Raw genomic sequence first — 24,898 nt, forward strand, 5'->3', positions numbered from 1 at the left:
CAAAATCCTGAATAGCTTGGAGCCTAGAAGCTTGCAAGAGCACACCCTTTATATACCTGCCTGAGAACATCGTAGTGCAAGCAGGGTTCACCTCCATCAAAAGGAATGGTATAACATGTGGTGATATGGGAGAGGGCCGTCTCTGCTATGACAATCCTTTCATGACATATGCATCCCTCAGACACCCAAATAGCTCCAGTGTTGCTTTCTTTTAGCTTCTTAAAGCCTTTGGAGCCTAATTTCTCTCTTTTCTAAAATGTCCATGTTTATGGTTTAACTATTTGAGCCTTCTCTGCCAAATTAATTTGGTGATCTGTTTAATGTTTAATATGATTTTATCCTATTTAAATTATTTCATTTTTTAATTGTTTTCATTTGTTTATATATATTTTAAATGTATGTCACTCTGAGATCTTATGATAGTCAGAAATGTTTTAATAAATCGATAATAATTTTCAAAAGAGCTGGAGAACAGACATTAATTTTATGTTGATAATAAAGAACTTAATTACTGTAGGAGAGAATGCTTCAGTGTAGTAGTATCAAAATATAATTTGCCTCAGTTTTTTTAGATGTTATTGACAGCCCACCCTCCATATTAAAAAAAAATGAAAATCAGAAATTGAAAGCCATGGCTGCCCAATTATAGTAGTTGGGGGTAGTTGAGGAGTGCTAACTGTAAAATGGACATTTTACTTTCAGATGTGAACTTTTAAGACGTAGATGTGTCCTGTGTATAAAATATTGTTTTAAAATATTTTGTACACCTTGTAATAACTATAATTTAAAAGCTGCAGTATACAGTAGCAGTGTGAAGTCGAAGGCTTTCATGGCCGGCATCCATAGATTTATGTGGGTTTTTTGGGCTATATGGCCATGTTCTAGAAGAGATTCTTCCTGACGTTTCGGCAGCAACTGTGGCTGGCATCTTCAGAGAATGCTTGCCTGGAAAGGAGTTGGGTATAAATGTACTGTGTGACCTGGGAAGGCAGGAGTGATTTCCATGTGTTCTGTTGCTAATGGCAGGCCTCATGGTGGGATGGTATGAAAAGGAGGATTAGTGTCTGCTTGCTCAATGTCTGCTGGGAAACTCCTGACCCTGAGAGGTTTCTCATTTGCATTTGTTGAGTATTCTTCTTGCTATTTTTCAGGACTGGTAACCACACCTTGTTTACCCTTAAAGTCTAGATATGGCACCTTGGGGCAACACAGGTAGAGAGTGATGTTTATCACACTATGCTCTTAAAGAGCTACTATTCCAGTGTGACTCTTCTAGCTGCCTCCTGTTGCATGCTGGGATTGGCAGTTTTAAGGAGGGGTATTTAGAATTCTCAGGCAGAGAAGTTCAGCTCCTTAAAACTGCCAATCCCAGCATGCAACAGGAGGCTGCTAGAGGAGTCACACTGGAATAGTAGCTCTTTAAGAGCATAGTGTGATAAACATCAATGTTTCATTTGCCTAAAGTGAAGCAGAAAGGGGAATCAGAGGCTGCTGGTGAAATCAAAGATCTTTCTTTGGTAACAAAGGCCCGGTACAGACAGGCCCTTTGTGGCACGCCCATGATGTGCTAGGGTTGCTCGAGGGCAGGGCGTGCACACGCTCCGCAACCCTAGCACGTCATGGGAGCTCTGCAGCTGTGCAGTGCCATACAGATGGCGAGCTCAGTGATGACATCGCAGCTGCGCCGTGTCCAAATGGCCAAATGGCCACGCCATCTCTGGTGCTTTGTAGCATTGCTGCAAAAAGAAGCCGCTTCCGGGCACTCCTTTTTTGCTGCGCAGCAGTGCCGCACAGTTTGGTTGCTTCAGCGTTCCTGTGGAGCAAAGAGAGGCGCCAGAGAAGCACCTCTTTTTGACGCTCTGTACCGCACCAAACATCAAGTTGTCTGTTAGATGGAGTTGTGGATAAGCAGAGACCTTCAGCACATTCCCTTAAATCCCCGAGAACACTAAAAGCAAGATAAAGCCAGAAAGGGAAATGAGGAAGAAGTGTAAAAGGGCAAAGCAAAACAAACTTAAAATAGCAAGACTGAAGAGCACTGAATACTCATCGCCTTGTTTCAGGGTTCCTCCCACCCTCCAGACCAAAAGGAATCTAGGAAGATTATCAGACTGGGGTGGGGGGAGCCAGGAGTAAAAGGCATACTCCCGGCAAAGTTGCGAGATTGCACTGACCATTTTCAGACACATCACACTTATCCAGAACTTAACTCATGAAGATCCAGGAATGCTGCAGCAACAAACCATTCACAGGAAAGTTCCAGGAATGGTTTGTTGCTGGAGCATTCCTTGATCTTCATGGGTTAAGCGTGGATAAGTGTGCCGTCATTTAAAAATCTTCACTGCAATCGCACGACTTTGCCAGGAATATGCCTTTTTCTTCACCAATTTCCACCCTTCTGATAATCTCCTTGGTTAGGCTTGTTTTCTACTATGGTGTATGAAGCTAGAAGAACTAGCTTTTAAACTGTTTTTGCACAAGCTTTCCAATGTGTGTGCTCAAAGTAAAGTCATACTGATCATATTGTTATTGTTGTTGTGTGCCTTCAAGTCAGTCCTGACTTGTGGCTACCCTGACGCAACCCTATCATTTGCATGTGGCAAGATTTGTTCAGAGGAGGTTTGCCATTGCTTTCCATGAGGTTGAGAGCATGTGACTTGCCCAAGGTCACTCGGTGGGTTTAAAAATAAAAATACCACATTCATCAATCATGAGTCTTACTTTTGGTAGATACTGATCATAGTTTCTATCAAAAATAAGTGTTATGACTGAGCAATTCATAACAGGAAAAGAGTGAAGATTACTATGTCAGATCTTGCAACCGCTGGTGATACAGGAGGATTATAGTTTCTTTACTTAGTAGGTTAAAGCTTATTGACATTTTAGTCACATGCATGTGTTGACTAGTCAGGAAATCTACAGAGATACTTTAACTTGAGGATTATCTTCTCATGTGCTATTTTTGTAAAAGAGGTTAATTTAAAATTATAATACTAAAATATCCAGAAGTTCTGGGATCTTCCCTTTATCCCCAAGGAAAGGAACTAAAAACTGTTCTGATTTCTGAAGTGATCCAGAAAGCTATATACGCACATAGCAATTCATTAAGCTTGTGCCAAGACCTAGTATACTTCAATGATCTGTTAACTTCAAAAAAAAGGCCTTCCTCATCACTTACACTGCTAGGGTTAGAATGGCATGATAGATGGGTCACTTACATAGTTGGACAGTTGGATCATTTACATAGCTAGGGTTAGAATGGCATGACAGTTGGATCACTAACAAATATTTGTGTTGGTGCATCATTATTGGCTTTGCCACAACCTGTAGTAATTTGTGTTCCAGACCAGCAGGCTAGGATTCTAACAAATATTCAGGAAAAATAAAAAAAAATCTCCATATTTGTTCTAAACTGTAAAGCATTTGATTTAGTCAACCATTATTTCAATGGCAGACTGACTTCAGGATCTGTTTTATATTCTCTTGTATATTTGTCCTTAAATCTATATTTAGAATAAATACAGCAGAGGTGTCAAAAGAATTTGAAATTTGCCAGTGGTTATCAAATAATATGCTGGTTTTTTTTCCTTGTAAGTTATAGCTAAGTATAATGAACTGAAATACATAAACTCTGCTACTTGTGACTTGTTTACTGAAGATATCATTATTGAAGATTCCATTACCACATCAGTTCAAGTTGACATCATGTGTTATGCAAGTTGCTGAAGCTGGTTGAAGTTTAGAATAGGAAAGAGTTTCAGGAAGATAAGCCATCAGAGGAAGGACAGACTCAGCTTCTCTTTCCTCCCATAACTTGTATGTTTGTGTTCTGCTTTCAAAATAGGTCCAGTGCTCCATTTAATTCAATTACAACAGACCTTAATTTAAACCAGTCAATTTTGACATGGAGTTTTATAGGCTGTCTTTGAAAATTCATTAGTCCCAGAGTTTCCAAGTGGATGGTCTACCACAGAGTGTCTGTGGGCTTTTTGTCCCACTGGAAATGTATCTGAAGAATTCCAGTAGCAGAATGTATACACATCTTTCACTAAGACTGTGTGCAGACTCGTGGCCCAGTGCTTTATATATTTGAAAAAGAGATTGTAGTATAATTCATGATGCTCTGTAGACATTGGATAGTAACACTCACTGAGGCAAGATGCTCAGCTTTTCATAATATCCTTATGGTGACTTGAGGATCAGTCACCTATTTACTAAGCTCTGAGCAGATCATTGGTATCATTTAAATAACTGCCACTGATTCATTGGGTCTAGTCTAGTTGAGATTGGCAGTTTGATTTAGACCAAAATCTCATCATAAACCACATTTAAATTAAGGTACTATATAAATATTTTAGATTTTAAAACAAACTTTTACTCTTTTGAATGCCTGGTACTGGTTTTGTCTGCTATAATCTCAAAATTGTCTTGGTGTAATCATAATCCAGCAGTGTTACACACTTTCCACTTCCCTGTACAATATGAAGAAGTGGTATTTTAGTTTTATTTCATTTTTAATAACAGCATTGGGTAATGTGTTTTTAATGTTATAAGATGGATGCTATATTTTGCCAGTTTGAGGACCACATAGGGAACAGAAACAGTGCTGATATGAAAGCAACTGTACACTGTTCAAGAAATAATGCAGTCTAAGTTTAATAAGATGTGTGCCTGGGTAAAGGGACAATGAAAGAGTACTAGCTGAAGTACAGTACTAGCTACCTGGCTAAAAGGTAAACAAAAGATAAGGAAAACAACTAAGGCAGAATGATCTGCTGAGAGCTATAGTAAATAGGTGATGTAACCAGATCCAGAGTAGTGACCTTGATAGAAGCCCAGTAAAAGAACCCAGAAAAAGAGAGAGAAAACCAGTCAGAGCACTTGAAAACAGAATATGTGAATTGGAATCGCTGATATTTCACTTCTTCAGGTGCATTGTGGTGATAGGTTGAAAACATGACCAAAGTCTTACAATCTCTATAAAGAGTAAGAAAAGACACTGTAATGGGGCTGGCCTCTTAACAGACCATGCCCGAAGATACAAGGCTGCTTGGCTGGCTGCAATCCTCAGAGTGGGCAAATACACTATATTGATTAAGTATAACTGCCTATAACAATAGCTATGCTGAGATAATGAAATATATTGGGAATGTTTGTGAGAGGTCTGTAATGTCATCCACTAGTGAATGCAAGTTTTGATGTAAGTTCCTCCTTTACCAAAGCAATACACTATGAGTACTGTGTTACAAAATTGAGCAAATAGAAGAAGAGACATGTTCCCAAATAGCTTAACAAAAACATGTGGAATGCAAAATACAAAAATGTAACTACTTTCTTTCATAACACTTCAAGCAATGGACAGGTTTGAAATGGTAGTACTGTAACTGATTTATTGTTAAAGATTTCTTTATGGTAATTGCAATCTCAAGGATAAGAACCAAGCAGTGATGACTTCTGCCTAACATGGAAAACATTTTAAGAATGGCTTTTTGCTCAAATGATTTTTAATGGCCTGGCTTGTAAAGGAAGATTCACTGTTGTGTAAGTCTTCTTAACATATTGTTGTGTGCCTCCAAGTCCGAAAAACCCACAAAAAACTATAGTTTAAACAACTTGAGCATATTAGACTACAGAGGTGGTAAAATTTAAAGATATAGCCATGATAGTCTGGATCATTATGCAAAGAGATATTATAGCACCTTTGAGACTGATTGAGGCATCTGATCAATTAAATTCAGGGTACTTCTATACTGTAGAAAGAATGCAGTTTGATACCACTTTTAAGTTCTGTAGCTAGAGACTATAGAATCGTTGGATATGTAGTTTTACAAGGTATTTAAGCCTTCTCTGCCAGAGTGTGCTGGTGCTTCACAAAGCTACAAATCCCAGGAAACCTTTTTATTCAGGCAGGTATTTTGAATTTAATTATGCAACAGTATGTGTATGAAGTGTTGTGCTGTATTTTTAATCTTTCATTGGTAGTTATGTTTTAAATGTGATTTTCACTTTTAACCATATTGTAAAAATAATATTTCATTCTTTTAAAAGTTTTATAAAATAAGAGTTTAGCTTAATCTTGTTTTAAATTATTATAAGCCTCCTCTCTGCTCTCAAGGCATCAGATCCCAGCTGAATTTGGAAGTTAAGCAGGGTCAGTACTTTGAATGGGAGACCAGCAATGAATACCAAGGTACAAAACACACTGCAGAAATAATCCCTGACTCATTGCTAGGAAAATTGTAGTTTATTGTGGCCACAGAGCTCTCTGACAGAGAAGGCTAAATGTCTCATAAAACTACAGTTCCCAGAATTCCCTATCATTGAGCCAGGAGAGTTAAAGCTGTCTCAAACTGGATTGTTTCTGCAGTGTGTTTTGGACCCAAGTGATGTAGACTATATTTCATAGGAAAGAACTGTTAAAAAACCCCTCTAAGTATTCCTTGCCTAAGAAACCTCTGTGAAATCAACAAGGTTGCCATAAGTTGACAGGCAACTCGAAGGCACATACACAAGCCACCTTGAATCTCATACAGAATATAAATTCAATAAATAAAAAAAGGAGATGAAGATAATTATTTAAAAGGGTTAAACTTCATAGGATCAGGGCAGATACAAATTTGGATGTGCAAATCTTACAGGGAGCATATGCGTTAGATGCTTGATTTGGACTAGTTTTCAGTGTGGAGAATGATCTTCTGCTTTAAAAACATGAGCTGCCCTTTCCTAGTATTATACTTTATCCATAGTGAGACTGATTTTCTTTATGTGCCACAATTTTTACTTATCCAGATATTAGGATATCAGTACGCTTGTATTGTGATCGAGCTTAATTTTGCTGAAATGTAGCCACCTCAGTATGAGGTTTGAAAATGGTGACCTTCTTAACAGAAAGAAACAAAAGGTATACTTTCACACACCACTATTCATTAATAATTTATTGGTTTTCACTAAGGGAACACCTGCTAACTTGAAATGTGTCATATAATTATAGCTTTTCTGCATCTACACAAAAACGATCAGAAGCACCTGTCCAACAAATGTTCACTGAGATTTCAGGAGACTAGATTTTCCTTTCTAAAATGAAAGATTTTTAAAAATCTGTACAGAATAATATCCAATACATGGCACACTGAGACCATTAATAAAAGAATGAAACTCAATCTATTTTTGGCTTAGTTATTTTTATCTTAATTACAGAGTTAGATTTCTTTGGCTAGTTGCATTGTTTATCACCTGATTATTTTCTTGTATTTTAAATATTAAATATGTTTTCAGGAGAAAGTTAAAGGAGTGCATTTCATCATTTAGTAGAAATATTTATTGAAAACTATATAATATTTTGTACGATTTATGTTATTAATGCAGAGCCAGTTAAGATCCTTGTGCTTTGTTCCACATCTCAATTTAAACCATTTATAAATCCTGCATTTTCTCAGTAAGAGAGCTGTATTTAGGCAGTCACTGTGGTATTGTGGGCTTCTGCTCTGTCCTGCATGGTGATCATCCCATTTGTTTGGTGTTTGTACATACAGGGCAGGCACGTGCAAAAGAGTGGACGGTGTATATACAGGAACAAGCCTCCACATAACGCAAAATCCCATGCTATCTGGATTTTGGCTCATATGAAGGCCTGTGTGAAGGCTTTTCCTTTGCAGCTGGTTGTGCTGTACATGTAGACACCAGAAAGTGAAACAACACTCTGGACATGATGCCAGGGCCACAACCCAGTTCCCATCACCAAATATGGGAATGTCAAAATAGAACAAATGTCTTCCATGCATCTGCTAAAGCAAACTTTCTTCAATAATAGTTTATGCTACAAGAAATTTGTTGGTCCAATGATGTGGGGCGATAACTCGAGTAATTTTTTTTTCCATCCCACCTTCTTCTGAAGTAAGTCTGCTCCTCAGGCATGCAGGTGAGATTATCTTCCCTCCAGCAAGCAATGAATTTTTATTTGGGCAGACCTTTGACACTTGACCTCACTTGCTGCAGAAGGGATTTTTTTAACTGAATTGCTACTATATTTGTCTTTTACTGAAATTGTATTGTAAGCTGCCATAAATTCCATCTGTGGGAGAAAGCCAGGATATAAAGTGAGGAATGCATTGACATACAGTTGGCCCTCCTTATCCACGGATTTTTTATACATGGATTCAAGCATCCACGGCTTGAAAATATTGTAAAAAAGTATAAATTTCAAGTATCAAACCTTGATTTTTCCATTTTATATAAGGGACACCATTTTGCTATGCCATTGTATTTAATGGGACTTGAGCATACATGGATTTTGTTATTCACGGGGGTTCCCATATGTGTGTGTGTACATACATACCAGAAGACTTTCGTAGTTGCTTTTGCTACAATAGACTGATACAGCTCACCTTTGAATATTTTTTGGCAAAAACAACCCCCCTCTGAACAAATCTTGCTAAGAAAACCCCATGATAGGATCGCCTTAAGGTCTCCATAATTTGGAACCACTTGAAGGCACACAACAACAAAGTATTAAGTGAGGGAGGAGGTCTAGGCTTAGGTCTAGCCATTTTCCCAAGCATCTTTTGTGTGCTAAGACTGTCCTTCAGGCTGCCCTTTGGGCTGCCAGTTGCTAAGGTTATGAGCTTTCTTGATGAGTCTCATACAGTGTCAATCAGTGTTCCTGGCTTATTAAATTTTTAAGTGATGAGTCTTAAACTTGCTTCCCAGGGTGCTTTCTGAACCAGTACTCTGCAGCATAATCTGGGTGACCATCTATATAGATGTCTTACGACTGAGGAAATAATTAGTGTGTGTGTGTGTTAATCTTCCTATATATTCCCACCGGTGTTTTTAAAAGAATACTGTTATTGCAGAGTATTATATCTCCTCTGTTACAAATTAAAAAGAGAAGCATGAAGCATGCTAGTAATTATAATCTATGTTCTCTAAACATAAGAATTTCAAGCCACAAATTTGTATCTCTTTAAAATATTTTTTTATGAGCTTGTTAAATTCCTCATCATTTTCTAAAGCTCAAATAATGAGATTTAACACCCTCCTCTTGTTGTGTATGGGATTTTCATAAATGCTACTTTGCTTTCTACTCACTTCACAGCAATGTCTTGGTGCTGAATATGCAGAACATTGACCCTTTACTGCTTTCAAAAACTGTTATTTCAAGAGCACAGATGGAAGAGGTCAAAGGTGTATATTCTTCCCATTGTTTCCTCAGCTGCAGCATTAAGTCTTTAAGATTAATCATTGTTTCCTCCAATTCTCATATACAATTGTCTTGTGTCAAATCACTTGAAACAAAAATTAATTGATACTTAATTGTTTAGTTAAGGAACAGAGCTAACCTCTGAGACTGGTCTTCATATTTCAGCAGAAGTGCCACTTTTCAGATTTGGTTTAGCAACATACATAGTTATATGGTGATGCTGACATTTTACTTCTGTTTATCATTTTTAAAAAGGAATTAGAGAATAAAAATTTGTACATTGACAAATTTGTACACCTGGTATCCTAAAATTATTGTTGTGTGCTTTAAACTTGTTTCCAACCTATGGTGGCCCTAAGGTGACTCTATCATAGGGTTTTCTTGGTAAGATTTGTTCAGTTGGAGGTGCTTTTGTCTTTGCCTTCCTCTGAAGCTGAAAGAGTGTGACTTGCCCAGGGTCACACAGTGGGGTTTCCATGGCCAAGCAGGAGTATTCAAGCCCTGGTCTCCCAGTGTCTTAGTCAAGTGCATACACTACACCGCACTGGGTCATCTACTAATATTTATAAATTCATACAAATCGAGCTTGTAGGTCTTCATATGGCAATATTTGGAACAATTACAAAAACATTGTTTTTAATTAGTACCATGTACACTTGAGATTAAACCTCAAAGCATGCATAGGATAGAACTACATTCTCTGACATTTTTCAACTCCTCCTGGCTTTTGACGGTAGTCAGAATTGTGATCAAAATTTCTGCTGCTTTTGATGTTGTCTAATCTACATCTGTTTCTCTGTTCCTGCAGTCACTGCTACTTTGTATTGTAATCTTGTTACGGTTCCTAAGCTTATCTCCATCAAAAGAAGTCTGCTTCAGAGTGGCAGATAATATAAGCAAGGTTTAGTGTTAGCAATCAGTGTGAGAACACTGCACTAGTACTTCTTGGAACTCTTCTCCCCCAAGAACCACATTCCCCCCCCCCCCCCCCCAGCAATACATATATATTCTATCTGCTGTTAGCAAAATGTCTTAAAGAAACACACACTTCTTTCTTTCTTTTTCACCTTTGTCTTAAAATTTTACAGGCCTATATGTGTATGCTACATAAATATGGATTAAAACCAACGGTAGGAGTTCCTTTCTTGAAATCATTTAATCTTGGCATTCTCAGCTGGTGTTTTGAAAATATGCAGGTCACTCTGTTTTGGTCTGCCAGAACTGAACTGGAATAGAATTAATTTGCATATAGGGCCATAAGAGACTGTCAGGAAGGGATATCTTGAATCTGCCCCTGCTGAAGACACCTCGGGACCGCAGCAAACGCACGCTGCGGTCCTGAAGGTGTCCTCTGCCACAGGCCCAAATAGGAGTGGGAAAGATCCTCTACTACTTGGACTGGGTTTGGGCACAACTTCTGGGCACTCAGGTGGTGTGCAGAGTCAAAACGCTGTGCTCCCAGAGCATCTTGAAGCCGTCCACATCTGGTTGGCTGAGCAGCTTCCAGGCATCTTGGAGGCATGTAGCGTCAAAATGCTGCACCCCCAAACCCTCCGAAAGCCAGCTTTTCTGGCCAGTCTATTCTGGCCCCTAGATTGCCATTACTCCCTTTTGACAAGCTTGATCCAGCAAGGAACCTCTACCCAACTTTCAGAAGCCCATTTACTTGAAAGTGTTCTCCAGTATTCAGGAAAGATTTTTCAAATGGTTAAGGGAGTATTTGTAGAAGAAGAGAAAATATTATCCAAAAGTTCCATTCTGTCAGAATCATGTTGAATGCAACACAGTATAATAATTCCACTGCAATTTAAATATATACAGTATGCCCTTGTTTTATACAGGGGATCTGTTCCCCCCCCCCCCCCCCCAGTGAAAAAACAAAAGTGCATATGCTCGAACCCTTTTACTTGTAATGGGGCTCGTGCTTGCGGCAGTGCGAGATGATGGCGGTGCACACGCGCCATGGGCACGCACGCCATTGTTTCTTCCAGCGTATGACGCAGGCACACTGTTTGCAAGGTTTATATTAGTGATTGATTGTATTAGTAGCATGTTGGGAAATTGGTGCTATAATAAGCTGGGTGATAGCCAGTAAACTGAAGTAAAATTATGATAAGATTGACATTGTGGATTGGTGGTGCCTAGGTCTGGGTGACAAGCATGGTTCAGATGTAGTTACGTTATCCCTGAAGGAGCAGATGTACAATCTGGTGGTGCTCCCTGAACCATTCCTGGCACTGGAAGTATAGATAGATTTTGTGGCTCAGAGTACAGTGGTACCCCGGGTTACGAATTTAATTCGTTCCGCCGCCGCGTTCGTAACCCGAAAATCTTCGTAAGCCGAAAAAGCCATAGGCGCTAATAGCGAAAGCCACGATTTCGTGCGAAAAAGCGCCGAAAAGCACCAAAAAATTTTTCGTAACCCGAAATAACCTTCGTAACCCGGAACAGTTTTTTTCAATGGATTTTTTTTGTAACCCGGAAATTTCGTAAGGCGGCGCATTCGTATCCCGGGGTACCACTGTATCTGGAACCAGCATTGGCTTAGCCACCAGCTAGGATTTTTGCTTGACAGGTACAACCTAACCACAGTAAAACATGGGTAACCTTCTGTTTATCAAACTGCTATGCACTCTGTATAGGACTGTCCTTCAAGATAACATGGAGGCTGCTGTGAGAGAGACACAACAGCTGGATTGCTGAGAACATCTTAAACAAAACCCAATGATGAAAGAACCGCACTGCCTGTTAGTATACAGTAGAGTCTCGATTATACGACATAAACAGGCAGGCTGATAGTCGGATAGCCGAAAATGTCGGATAATCCGGAGGGTCCCAGAAAAGCCTTGAAATCACTGTGAATTGCAAACGTATTGAAGTTTTATTGCAGTAACAGTAATGTTGCAGTAATATTACAGTAAAAACATTTTTTTGTTTGGGGCGTTTCTGGGGGCATGTCCGAGGGTGTGGAAATGCCTACAGCCACACTCCCAAGCAGCCGCAACATCGGATAATGCAATGTCGGATTACCGAAGGTCGGATAATCAAGACTCTACTGTACTTCCAAGTCTAAATTCAAGAGCTAATTATGATATTTGTAGCACTAAACAACTTGGGGACTTGAGACTTGAAGGAACACTGCTCCCTGTGTATACCTGCCAGACCATTGAGGAACCTAGGAGTTCTTCCTCTGTGTTCCACTTGTAAGAGAAATATGTTGTGTAGAAATATAAGGGTCAGCCATCTCTGCTCAAGTGCCCTGGTTTTGGAATGCTTTGCCACAGAGATCTATCTAGTGCTGACATGGGGCTCAATTTGACACCAGGTTTGACCAAAACTTTTAGGGCTAGGGATGAAACCCTTAATAGGCTATAGAGCTTTGATATAGTGCAGACTATTTTAATCTGTTTTAAATTGTTTTAGGCTGTTTTAATTTTTTACAGTTTTTGTTTTAGATTAGACTCTTGTTTTAAATTGTTTTGCTGTCTATAATCTTCCTTAAGATTGTTTGCTATTGGGTTATATGTAAACATTTAAATATGTAAAATAAAGAAATGGAAAGTATTTTGTACTGAGTCTGAACACTGGTCATTTAGCTCAGTGCTACCTCTACTGAGTGCCAATAGCTTTCTAGGGTTTCACTCAGGAGACACGTTTCAGCTGTATCAGGATATGCTAGAGGCTAATCTCGGGGCCCTTTCATACACAGCATGTGCTGAGTGCTTTCGGTGTGGCCTCTCCCTCAGAATGGGACCAGCTCAAGATTATTCATGTAAAAATAGCTTGAATTTAAAATTTATTGCACTCTACTAGTAATAGCTTGCTTTCTTAAAGTTCTGAAATGTTGTGAATATGATTAGAAAATAAGTAAGCTTTTCAATATACAAGAAAATCTATAACTTAATTAACGTCACTGGCATACAGCTTGCTACATATTTATTTTGCGGGTGACAAGCTGAATAGCTTCTTGCAACGGTAATATTACACATTATACAGCACTGTCATAATCATTAACTAATTTTGATTCTTAACTGTGTATGAATGTCTTCCATCCTTAGGCTCAATTTCTCATTAGGACTTGTTAATTTTCCTTCCCGTGCCCCCACTTGCAAGTTTACCAGGAACAAAAAACTAGGTATTCATGTTGTAGAGTTTACCAAGAACAAAAAACAACTTTGTACTTCCCTGTTTTAGTGCCAACTTTTTCTTTGTCTTAGGAGACTGGTATGTCCTCTGAGACAGGATTATGTGGGAGCCAATCCAACGTCTGTTGTATCATGCCATATGACTGTGTTTTTTACCATGTGCTGCCTTTAGTGGGGCTAAACTAAAATATTCCGAAGCAAAATTTCCATTGTTAAAAAAAGAGGGGGGGGGAGGTTGGGGAAGCTGATTTATCTCCCAAGAACTTACCAAAAGCTTATTTACTTACATTAATACATTACAATAGTATCTTTCAGTCAAAATACCCCCAAGGTGACTTACAGCTCATTAGAGAAATGCCAAACAGATATGAACACCCAAATGTATTTGTTTTTCTGGTAGAGATCGGGGATTTCTGTGTCTTTTTGTTTTTTATCAGTGTTAAATCTCTCTGTTAATTGTTTGTATACTAGCCAATGTTTCTTTACATCAGAATCCTCTATTTCCTCTAATGTTTTCATTACAACTTGATTTTGATGGTCATTTTTCAGAAGGTCTCTGTGCTTTAACCAGGTTACTGTTGAGCTCCATCTGCTATGAAATGCTTCAAGTGGTGACACCCATTTTGGTATACATCTATGAAATTTCAGTTTGATTTTTCGCCAGACATTCATCAGTGCTCACCATACAAAGCGGTGGTCGAATTCTTTATGAATTTTACTCTTTTATACCACAAAGAGGCACACCATTCATATCTTAGATTAAAGCCGTCTAATTTCAATAATATGTTATTTTCTAATTTTATCCACTCTGATAACCATGTTAAGGCGTTGGCTTGATAATATAAATCCAAATCTGAGAGGTTGCATCCTGGTGTCCATGAGGGTTTTCAATTTTACTTGGGGGTTTTCCCCTTCCCATAGAAATTTCTTCAGCTTGCTCTTTGAAAGGTTTATTTATTAATGTTTATTGGCAAATTTGTAAAAAGAAAGTTAAATTACGTACCTAAATTGTGTTTCAAGAAGTGACACAGTAAGATACAGCCAAGATTATATTGTCAGTACTGTAGTTACATAGGCCCACTCTGCATGTACAGGGAAGTACATGTCATAATAATCCAACAGGAATTTGCATTGTGAAAAAACCTGGGTTTTGTGGAGAATTGTGATGTCCTTACTTTACTTACCCATGATTTATCAACTCTTGTTTCCATCCCTCTGTGATACCTTGTCTAGTTGCTGTTTGCCCCATCATGGATGTGCTAATGCAGAGAAATGCATCTCAGTTTATAATGTTATATAATGACATTTACCAATCCATTAGCAATAACTAAAGATAAGAAATGGATCTCTTTTCTGTGGTAGGATGCTTGTAAAATTCTGCCTAGTTTAAAAGTTCATAGAAACTCTGCTGTAGCTTTAAAAGAATTCTTTGTCTGAAGTAGACTGCTATTGTTTCTTGCTAACAGTGTTGGCATTCTGTTAGTGTGAAGCAGAATTTAGTAAGCCTATAAGCTATCTAAAATATTTGTACTTGAACTGGCAGATTGGCTTTAATGCGCTTTGAGTTTTATTTTTTTGAAGGAAATTGTATATGTGCAGAAAATTTTTGCACTTTTGCAACCCACTTGATGTGTTGAAAAATATTAGCTTGTGAATGTATTTTTCAAAACTGGAATGAGAGAGAGAATCATACTATGAAAGCCAGAAGAATCTTTGCATTAGTTGATCAGGAGGGTGCACAATTTCCTCTGATGCCCCTATCAAGCTAAAACACTTGTGCCAAATAACAGCATATTGAAGCATTTCCCTGACTTGTTGGAGTGAATTTTGTGAATTGCAGTGGGAAGGAGAAAGAGGGAACTGTGGCTATAATTTCTGTCTTGCTAAAAAGTGGTCACAAAAGTGAAAGCATGTATGTCCTGCCCTCTCTTCAGGAGAAAGCCAAGTGAAAGAGAAGCCGTGAGGGGCAAGCATTCACCTGTCTTCCTCCTCCTTCACCCAGGCCTCTCCTTGTGAGAAAGCTGAGTGCCAGAGGAGCCTTGAGGCCATGTCATATCTTCATGGGCCACTCAAAATCCTTTGGCAGGCTGCAAGGAGCCTGTGGGCCATATGTTGCTCAGACCTGCCATAGGGTTTTCTTGGGCAAGGAATACAGTCCGCCCTCCCCATATGTGGGGGTTCCGGTCTAGACCCCCCCCCCCTCCACATATGGGGAAAAGAGTGTATGCTCAAGCCCCATTAAAAATAATGGGGCATATGCTCACGGCACGGGGCCCCATTACTTCTGCCAAGGCTTGCCTTCTGCATAAGTTCAAAGGCGGAAGGCAAGCCCACCTATGGGGAGAGCTGACTGTACTTAGAGGTGGTTTGCCATTGCCTTCTTCTTATTATAGCTTACAGTACCTGATATTCTTTGGTGGTCTCCAACCCTGCTTATCATCATTGAGAATGGTAGCATCGCATCCAGGGTCACAGCGATAAGTACATATTAAGAGTTCCAGGCATTCATATAGGCCATATCTTTGTTTTAATGTAATCTGTGTTTTTCTTCCACATGCACCCGTGGTCAAGTTCTTCTGGGATTGTGATCGATGTGCATAATCAGCATCTTTATTGTTTTCATTCTTATTGCTGAGAGTTCCATATAAGCAAATGAATGTAAATGTTTAATCATATGAAACTGGTTTTGCTGTATCTTCAGAGCTATGAGATCTTAAAATGGATAATCTTCCACTACATTTTTCCTGTTCACTGTGAAAGAAATGATGTAAAAATTATGCTAACTGTTTAAAATCTTGCAGGACTCCTTGCATGATGTATGCAGTGTTTATACCACTGTATATACAAAGATTGAAATGTAAGTGTTACATAAGAATTTGCAGTAATAAAAACAGAAGCAGTCACATAACTATATTTCGCATGAAACAGTGTGGTCTTGTCATTGTTACTGCTCTAGATGGTATCTCCCAGATACTGTTGTTCAATTAATTAGGATAAACTGTTTTTCTCTAAAGAAGCACGTTTAAAATATGGAGAATATTTTGACCAGCGTCTGTTAATATGAAATGCGTATTTTAACAATTGAGAATTCTTTCATAGAGGCACTGAGACATTATTTCATTTGTTTCTGTAGTTGCACTAAAATCGTCCAGTTCTGCAAAGCCTGACAGAAATGGCATCCAGGACAGCAGTAGGGTTACAAAGCCCAAGGAGAGCATTCATCTGCTAGAAGGAGAACTTTTACTACAGGTATGTGTCATAGTTATGAAAAAGGAGGGAAAGTGCATAACACAGCAGAAGAAGCAGAACTAATTTATCTAGAACTTATTTCAAAATGTATGAGAACTAATCCTTCTCATGCACATTCTTCTTTCTTTTTCTTTTGTTTTATTTAGGGGCTGTATGTACAGGCCCAAAGGCCCACTCCCTCCTTCCCCAGTCTGGCATTGTTCTGTTTAGGTGATGCAGGCCAATGGCCCTGGGCCAGGATCTAGCCCAACCCCAATCCTTATCCTGGTGCAAAAAGACAGGCTGCACATTGCTTACCTACTACTGCTGTTAGTCTACATGCAGGCCCCAGTCAGAAGGGGACTCCTGGCCATGTGGGTAAAGCCAGATGCCCCATTTCTGCCCTTATGAACTACAGTATAGCAAAGGCCTGCACAGAGAATGGCTCCAATGAACTATCTGGCTGCAGTTCCACAGAGTGATGGTAGGTGGGTGTTTGAACACCCAGCCATAGCCACACCAGCCCAGGTAAGTGCCAGGGTCAGGAACAAGCAAGATATGTGGCCAGGATACTATGAGGTTAGCCTGTGATATCTCGCCCATGCATTCAGTGCCCTAGTTATGTACAGTGAGTTGACAGACAATTCTTGCTGCATAATTTATTGCCAGTTCCTCAGCCTTGTGAATAAGTGTACTAATAGCCAGTGTCTCATTCTGCCTTCAAAAGCAAAATGTCCCCCTTCACAATTATCATGGAAACACATTGTACAGTTCTCTAAGCAGATGTATAGAAACTTTGCTTCCTACTTTGTATAGGATAGTCTTTCCTGCATCAGTGGCAGTGGGGAGAAATACATTTTCCCCACAACCAGCATGAAGACCAAGTTGGCTGGGAAAAGAGTGACAGAATCATAGTTTTTTATGGGGTTTTTGGGCTATGTGGCCATGTTCTAGAAGAGTTTCTTCCTGACATTTCGCCAGCATCTGTGGCTGGCATCTTCAGAGAATGCTTGCCTGGAAAAAATTGGGTATATACTCCTGGGAATGCAGGAGTGATTTGCATGTGGCTCACACTGTGTGTGTGTGTGTGTGTGTGTGTGTGTGTGTGTGTAGTTACACACACACACACACACACACACACACACACACACCTTTTTCCAGGCAAGTATTCTCTGAAGATGCCAGCCACAGATGCTGGCGAAACGTCAGGAAGAAACTCTTCTAGAACATGGCCACATAGCCCAAAAAACCCACAGAAAACTATGGATGCTGTCCATGAAAGCCTTCGACTTCACAGTGACAGAATCATCTCTCTGCTGCCAACCTACTTACTTGCCTGCATGTAATTTCTTGTTGTCTGTAGCTGCTAGACAGATTGTTGAATCCAAGCTGTGTTAACTTCAAATGTAAGTTTCATTATGTAATTTCCTAGTTCTTTAACATTATTTAGACTGAGAATTAGTAACATCTATCAAAGTCACCAGTACCAGTGCTTGACAGATCAGACACATGAGTTTCCAAAATTCCAAATATTAAGGCAGCCAAAACATGATACCACAGATGTGTCTGAATTAGGATAATAAAAACCTTGATATTTTATAGTAATAGGCTGTGGAAACTCTCCAACAGAAATCAGAGTGGTTCCATCCCTTCTGCATTTCAGCAGGCAGCTAAAATGGTGTTGTTTTACATGGCTTCACTTCTTAAAACCAGGGGAAATGGCTGGTTGTTTTAATTGTATGAAGTGATAGTCTGTTTTTAAACATTCAAATGTTTCTATTTGTTTATTTATGTTTTATAAATGTTTCTACTTCTTCTCAGTGGTAAAATAAGAAGCAATACATAAATGCAGTAATTAATAAAATAATTAAAAGGAGCAGATTCTCTGAAGTAGCATTCTCTGAAGATGCCAGCCACAGATGCTGGCGAAACATCAGGAATAAACTCTTCTAGAACATGGCCACATAGCCCAAAAAACCCACAAAAAACCAACGTATGTTTTTTGTGTATTAAGAGTACTGTACAGGTGTTTATGATTCAACCAAAGAAGAGATATGAAGACTTTGGGGGGGGGGGTTTGGTAAAGAATCATTTTTCTGCCCCTCTCCAGACATTATTTTCTGAAAAAAATAAAAATTAAGTATTTTAAAAAATCAAAAATGAATTATAGAATATTTTCTTCTAGAATGTTGAATATAAATCTAGATGGCTTTCCAGAATAGAAAATTAATGTGGGTTGAGCTGGAAAGTACACTGTTAAGTGTACTGTTATCGTTGGTTCAGTTCTTATCTTTAGTACATTTCTCTACTCTTGCTAAAATAAATTGTGTGATATAATGTTGTTCTTAAGTAAGATGACTATATTACTTTTACAAGAGATTACTGAGATTTAGAACATGAGTGGTTAACTTTTAAAATAAAGTGTCTGAACTCACTTTCTCTGTATCTGTTATTTCAAAATAATTTAAAAACATCCATCAGTGATGTATTCTTGCTGTTCTCTCTACAGGCATTAAATGGGTTTGTGTTGGTGGTCACATCAGATGCACTTATATTTTATGTGTCCTCTACAATCCAGGATTATTTGGGTTTCCAGCAGGTAAGTACTTTTTCCTCTTTCAGAACATATGGAAAGTTTCACGGTTTTGATTTTGCTTCTGAAGAACAGATTTTACTGTCAAGGCTACTTCTGACAAAGTACTAGAAATGGCCATTCCCTGAGCCACAAAAGTGGCAAATCTGTCCTTGAGAAAAGGCATGATGCCAGATGCTGAGAAAGCTTAGAAATATTATTGGACATTTTATTTATTTACTTATTTATTTATTGTTGTTATTTCTTGTATTTAGTCTGACATTATACACCAGAGTGTGTTTGAATTAATACATACAGAAGACAGACCAGAATTTCAGCGGCAGCTTCACTGGGCTCTAAATCCAGTACAGTCTACAGATTCTGGACAGATAATACCAGGTGAGAATCTACTAGTGGCAAATAGTGGCATATCTGTTGGGAAAAGCACTTTGTAATTTACAGGTATTCTAGAGAAAACTCAGACTGGCATTAAATGCTCATAGTGCTGATAATCTCATTTTGCAAAGTTGCCATGACCTAGCAGAGGTGACTAGTCATTCAGTTGACATGTAGTGTGAAGAGCTTTGCTAGGTTGAATCATATGGGTACATCTGTACTACCAACTTTAAGGGGATAGGCTGAAGCCCCATGACTTCTGGGAAGGCATTTTATGAACCACAGGGTGAGTTAGATACAGTCCTCGCTCCATTCTTGCAGACTTGGGGTCCACACCCTTTGAATCTCCGCCGAAGGCGAACAGAGGGGTTAATCTGGGGCATGCCCACCACAGCGTGCACTATGGTGGTGTGCCTCCATTCAAGCCAATAGGACTTGAATATGCACAATTTTCTATTTTCACAGGGTGGGGGTCCGGAACAGACCCCCCCGCAAAACCGCAGGAAGGGCTGTATATCCTTCTGAGAGATGGGAGAAATACAGATATATCCTAGCATCTCTCAATGAAATTTTGTTATCTCGAACATCAGGAAATCTAAAAGAAGGAGTGAATTGGGAGACTTGCCTAGGTGGATTAGTAAAGTCTGTGGAGAATCGTTTGTATTTCTCTGTTACAAGATGATGAGAATTCAGCCACTAATTATTTGGAATTCTTTAGGAAATCAATTTTCACACCAAAGCATAATAATGGAAAATCTTTCAGATTAAAAACATTAATGTTAATGAACTTGGTTTATTTCTGGAAGTTTTCCATATAAACAGTATTAGTATATACTACCATATATACTTGTGTACAAGTTGACCTCGTGTATGAGTCAAGGGAAGGTTTCAGGGTCAAAATCCTGGGTTTTGATATGACCCGTGAATAAGTTGAGGGTAAAACTTAGGGGCTATAAGGAAGGGTGGAAAGGGGGAAATACCACTTCTGACCCGCCTTCTCATTCTCTGGACCTCTCCCAACTAATTCCCAGGTGCTAGAGGAGAGGTTTTAATATCGGATTGAGAAAGGAAGCAATTGGATTCAAATGGAGAGTTGTTTCCATAAGAAGCAAGGTCTTGCAAAATGGACTGGAGACAGGAGCAAGTGGTTTTAAATGGAGAGGTTTTTTTTTTTTTTAATGGGAAGCCAGGTCTTGCAAAACGAAGCAGAGAAAGAAACAAGTGGATTTTAATGGGGAGATTTTTCCATGGGAAAAGTCAGGTCTTGCAAATGGAGCAGAAAAAGAAGCAAGTGGGTTTAAATGGGGAGATTTTTCCATAGGAAACAAAGGCTTTCAAAACGGACCAGTGAAAGAAGCAAGTGTGGTTAAATGAGGAGTTATTTCCATAGGAAGCCAGGGCTTGCAAAATGGAGCAAGAGAGAGGCAAGTGGATTTAAATGGGGAGTTTTTCCAATAGGAAGCAAAGGCTTGCAAAATGGACTGGAGGGGGAAGGAATTGGTGTTCAATGGAGATTGGAGGATCAGGCTTGTTGGCTTTAGGACCCTTCTAAGCACTACTGATGCATTGACACTTATATAAGCCTACCCAAGACTTTAGGGGCAATTTTGGGGCTTAAATTTCTCAACTGATAAGTTGAGTTAATCATATTTCTCATTGTCTTTTTGGTTAAGATTTTACTGACTTTTTGTTTAGGATTTGGGGCCTTGATTATAAAATAGGCATACAGATTGAGTATCTTTTATCCAGAATGCTTGGGACCAGAGGTGTTTTCAATTTAGGGTTTGTTTTGTTTTGTTGTTTTTGAATACCTGTATTTGCATATATATATAAAATGAGCTATCTTGAAGATCGTAGCCAAGTCTAAACACAAAAATTCATTTATCTTTCATATACACCTTATGCACATAGCCTGAAACCTAACTTTAGACAATATTTTTAATAATTTTGTGAATGAAATGAAGTTTGTGTACATTGAACCATCAGAAAGCCAAGATGTCAGTATCTCGGTCATTTATGAAAAACATTTTTTAAAGTATTTCAGATTTCAGAATTCCAGAGAAGGGAGACTCAACCTATATATAAGTAATTGCTATTGTCGTAATGATAAATATCACTCCTAAAAAAGTTCTTAAATTGTATTTTCTTGCAGGAGATAATGGCTTTTCACAGACAGCAACATATTATAATCCTGATCAACTACCTCCAGAGAATTCTTCATTTATGGAACGAAATTTCATCTGTAGATTACGTTGTCTACTGGATAATTCATCTGGGTTCTTAGTGAGTACACACATACATAAGAGTACAATTCAGACTTAACAGGAAGCTTTGAATTCCCATTATAAATAACGATACCTGGTGTCTTGGGTTTGTACATTACCTGTTTGCTCTGCTTCCTTAACTACTCCTACAGATTTAAAGGGGAAATGTTTTAAAGCTTCCACTTTAGATTTGGATTAAACTACCATTTCCTGCCATGATTGAACACAGCAAAATATATGCGCAAAGGAATCTTGTAGCACCTTTGAAACTAACCGAAAGAAAGAAGCTGGTAGCATGACCTATTGAAGACTTGAGTCTACTTCCTCAGGTGCAACATGGTTTGTTCAAATCATGGCTGATTTATAACAAAGTAGGATCTGAAAGGTTGAGTATCTAAAAGGTTGAGTATCAGGATCTGAAAATATGATCTCATCCTGATTTATTGTAAAGTACAAACATAGAACAGAGAATCACAGGCTTTTTGCAGACTGAAAGTGGAAGGTTTAAGCTGATTTCCTATAAGGAAAAGATGGAAAAAAATTGATGAAATGCATGTGGCCCAAAAGCTTTCTCTTCCCATAATGGGAAATCATGGATTCTTTATATATTTCTCTCTTTTTTCAGTTTGAGTAATTGTCATATCTAATTCATTGTCATACCTAATTTTACATGATTGTAAAAAATCGTATAACTTCCCGACTTTGGCCCTAAAATTCCAGAAGTGTTTGAATTTTCTAGTACAGTATATGCATTTGATTGTTTTAAAACCAAGTACTTTTTTGCAGTAACACTGAAGCTCTAATGTAGCTTTTTCCAAAACCAAAAGCTAATGAGACACATTAGCTACTGTGGTCCACTTCAGCAATGCCTCGCTTATTTGAATGTCTTGCTCTCTGGTCCCAATCTTCCCCATCTGGGAAGGAAATGCACCAACTTTTTTAAAAATAGAAGTCTGTACAGTCTGTCTACCACTGGAATCCAGATCTTCACCAGACTTTTAAAAACATGAAAAATTATTATAGCTGTCCCATTTTTAAATATGAATAGACTTCACCATACCGACTGTGATCCGGGTCCACCGAGTGTTTAGTTCAACAAGGAGATGGAATACTAAGGGCCACATTTCAAAGCCACACTACCCAATTTCTATCAGTGTATTTCTATCAGTGTGCTTTTTTTGGGGTGAGGGTAGAGAATTAAGATCTTTGTAATGGTTGTTTAATGCTGCACATGTTAGCAGTAAAGAACTCTGTTAGTAATGCCTCTTCTATTAGTAGGACAATCAACAGATTTCAGATCTTTGTATAAAAGATGCCAGTGTAGAAAACAAAAATAGTAGAAGTTACCTTTTTTATAAATTATGTTTGAAGGGAGAGTTGGGCCGGGGTCTTGTGGGGCTTGTTGTATTTATTGTTGTATACTGTATTAACTCTGCTGTTACCCGCCTCAATCCTCAAAGCGGAAGAGGCAGGATATAAATAAATATTATTATTATTATTATTATTATTATTATTATTATTATTATTATTATCATCTATCTGTGGATTGTTCATATAATGCACAACAATATGTATTTTCTTAATTCTTCATTTTTTATGAATAAGTGTTTAAAGTTCGGCATTCCTCAACAGTTTTGGTTCATATATAAATAGCTGATGAAATTATTATTTATAAGTGAAATTAAAAATATATAATCTCTGTTATCTACAGTTACATCTAAGCAAAAATTAATATCATGTATATTCCTCCTCCAAAGGCCATGAATTTTCAAGGGAGATTAAAGTTTCTCCATGGACAGAATAAAAAGGGGAAGGATGGAGCTGCTCTGTCTCCGCAGCTGGCTTTGTTTGCAGTGGCTACTCCACTGCAACCTCCATCCATTCTTGAAATACGTACCAAAAACTTCATCTTCAGAACTAAGCACAAGCTGGACTTCACACCTATAGGATGTGACGCAAAGTAAGTGCATCATCCATGTATGATAATTTCCCCTATATACTTCAAATAAAATTGCATAGGGTAGCTTGTACATTTTAAACAAAGAAGGGTAGAATTCAGAGACTTGGGGGTGAAATAGACCAGTGGAAAGGGCGGCTTGAAGCAGCCCCTCCCAAAGACAGATTGGGGCTTCAGTGAACACATACCATGGCCCCAATCTGCCTTGAAACCATCTGAAAAAGGATTGGCAAAGATGTCAGTCCCCCACATTAGATAGCTTAAGAAGCACTTAGGCGTGGAGCAGATGGCCAGGAAAGAGTAGCCACTGGCAACAATGAGGCCAGGACTGTGATGTCCACAGCACCCGCTCCCAAAATTCATTTATTTTCTTTAATGTTTCTGGTAAGGATGTAAGATATTTTGTATGGAGGTAGGTGGAAAGGAGTATTTGATTATAGTTGTTAGTTGGCTGTTGGCTAGTGTTTGTTGTTTTTGCTTATTTGGTTTTTGTAATGAATTCTGTTTTTGGGGGGGTATGATGATGCCCTAAAATTTTAGAGCATGATTAGGGGGATTTATTATTATTTCTGTCTTGGGCTGTGGAAATGTGCCATAAAATATTCTAAATAATATCTCTTGCAGAGGACGAATTGTGTTGGGTTACACAGAAGCAGAACTGTGCATGAGAGGAACAGGATACCAGTTTATTCATGCAGCCGACATGCTCTATTGTGCTGAGAAACATGTCCGAAGTAAGAGCTATCTTGTGTTGAGCCCATTGCATAAAAAATATGCACCAAAATAAATTCTGAAATGTATCTTAAGATACTCTTTCCACTTTTTCTAATAAGGGCTTTCTTCTAGACATTTCCTTCTACTAAACAAGCGAGGTTATGTTTGCAGAAGCAGTATTTTAATATTCCCATATGGAATCCTTTAGCTTGAGCCTCCATGTTCCTGTTAAATCTTGCTCTTTGCACTTCCTTTTCTCTGCCTTCCTTGCTGCTAATTCAGCAATTTTCTCAGGCAGATTTACTGCTTCTAAGAGAGTTTTTCCCCCAAAGTCTAAATTTAGAATGTGTTCTGACCTTGATCTACTTGGTCTACTTTTTATCAGAATCTTTATGTCACACTTTTGGTGAAAGTGTGTGCTTT

General features: G+C 38.5%; 1 protein-coding gene across 1 annotated transcript in view; it reads left to right on the plus strand.

The window, feature by feature from the left end:
- The window catches only part of AHR (aryl hydrocarbon receptor), a 78,436-nt gene that overhangs the window by 36,712 nt on the left and 16,826 nt on the right, over positions 1-24,898 (plus strand). The window contains exons 3-8 of the mRNA XM_042473436.1: positions 16,478-16,593; positions 19,082-19,171; positions 19,420-19,543; positions 21,693-21,823; positions 23,562-23,764; positions 24,386-24,495. Of these exons, the coding sequence (XP_042329370.1) occupies positions 16,478-16,593; positions 19,082-19,171; positions 19,420-19,543; positions 21,693-21,823; positions 23,562-23,764; positions 24,386-24,495 (774 nt within the window). The remainder of the gene's footprint in view (positions 1-16,477; positions 16,594-19,081; positions 19,172-19,419; positions 19,544-21,692; positions 21,824-23,561; positions 23,765-24,385; positions 24,496-24,898) is intronic.

The sequence above is a fragment of the Sceloporus undulatus genome, chromosome 6 (assembly GCF_019175285.1).
Source record: "Sceloporus undulatus isolate JIND9_A2432 ecotype Alabama chromosome 6, SceUnd_v1.1, whole genome shotgun sequence".
Lineage (NCBI taxonomy): Eukaryota > Metazoa > Chordata > Lepidosauria > Squamata > Phrynosomatidae > Sceloporus > Sceloporus undulatus.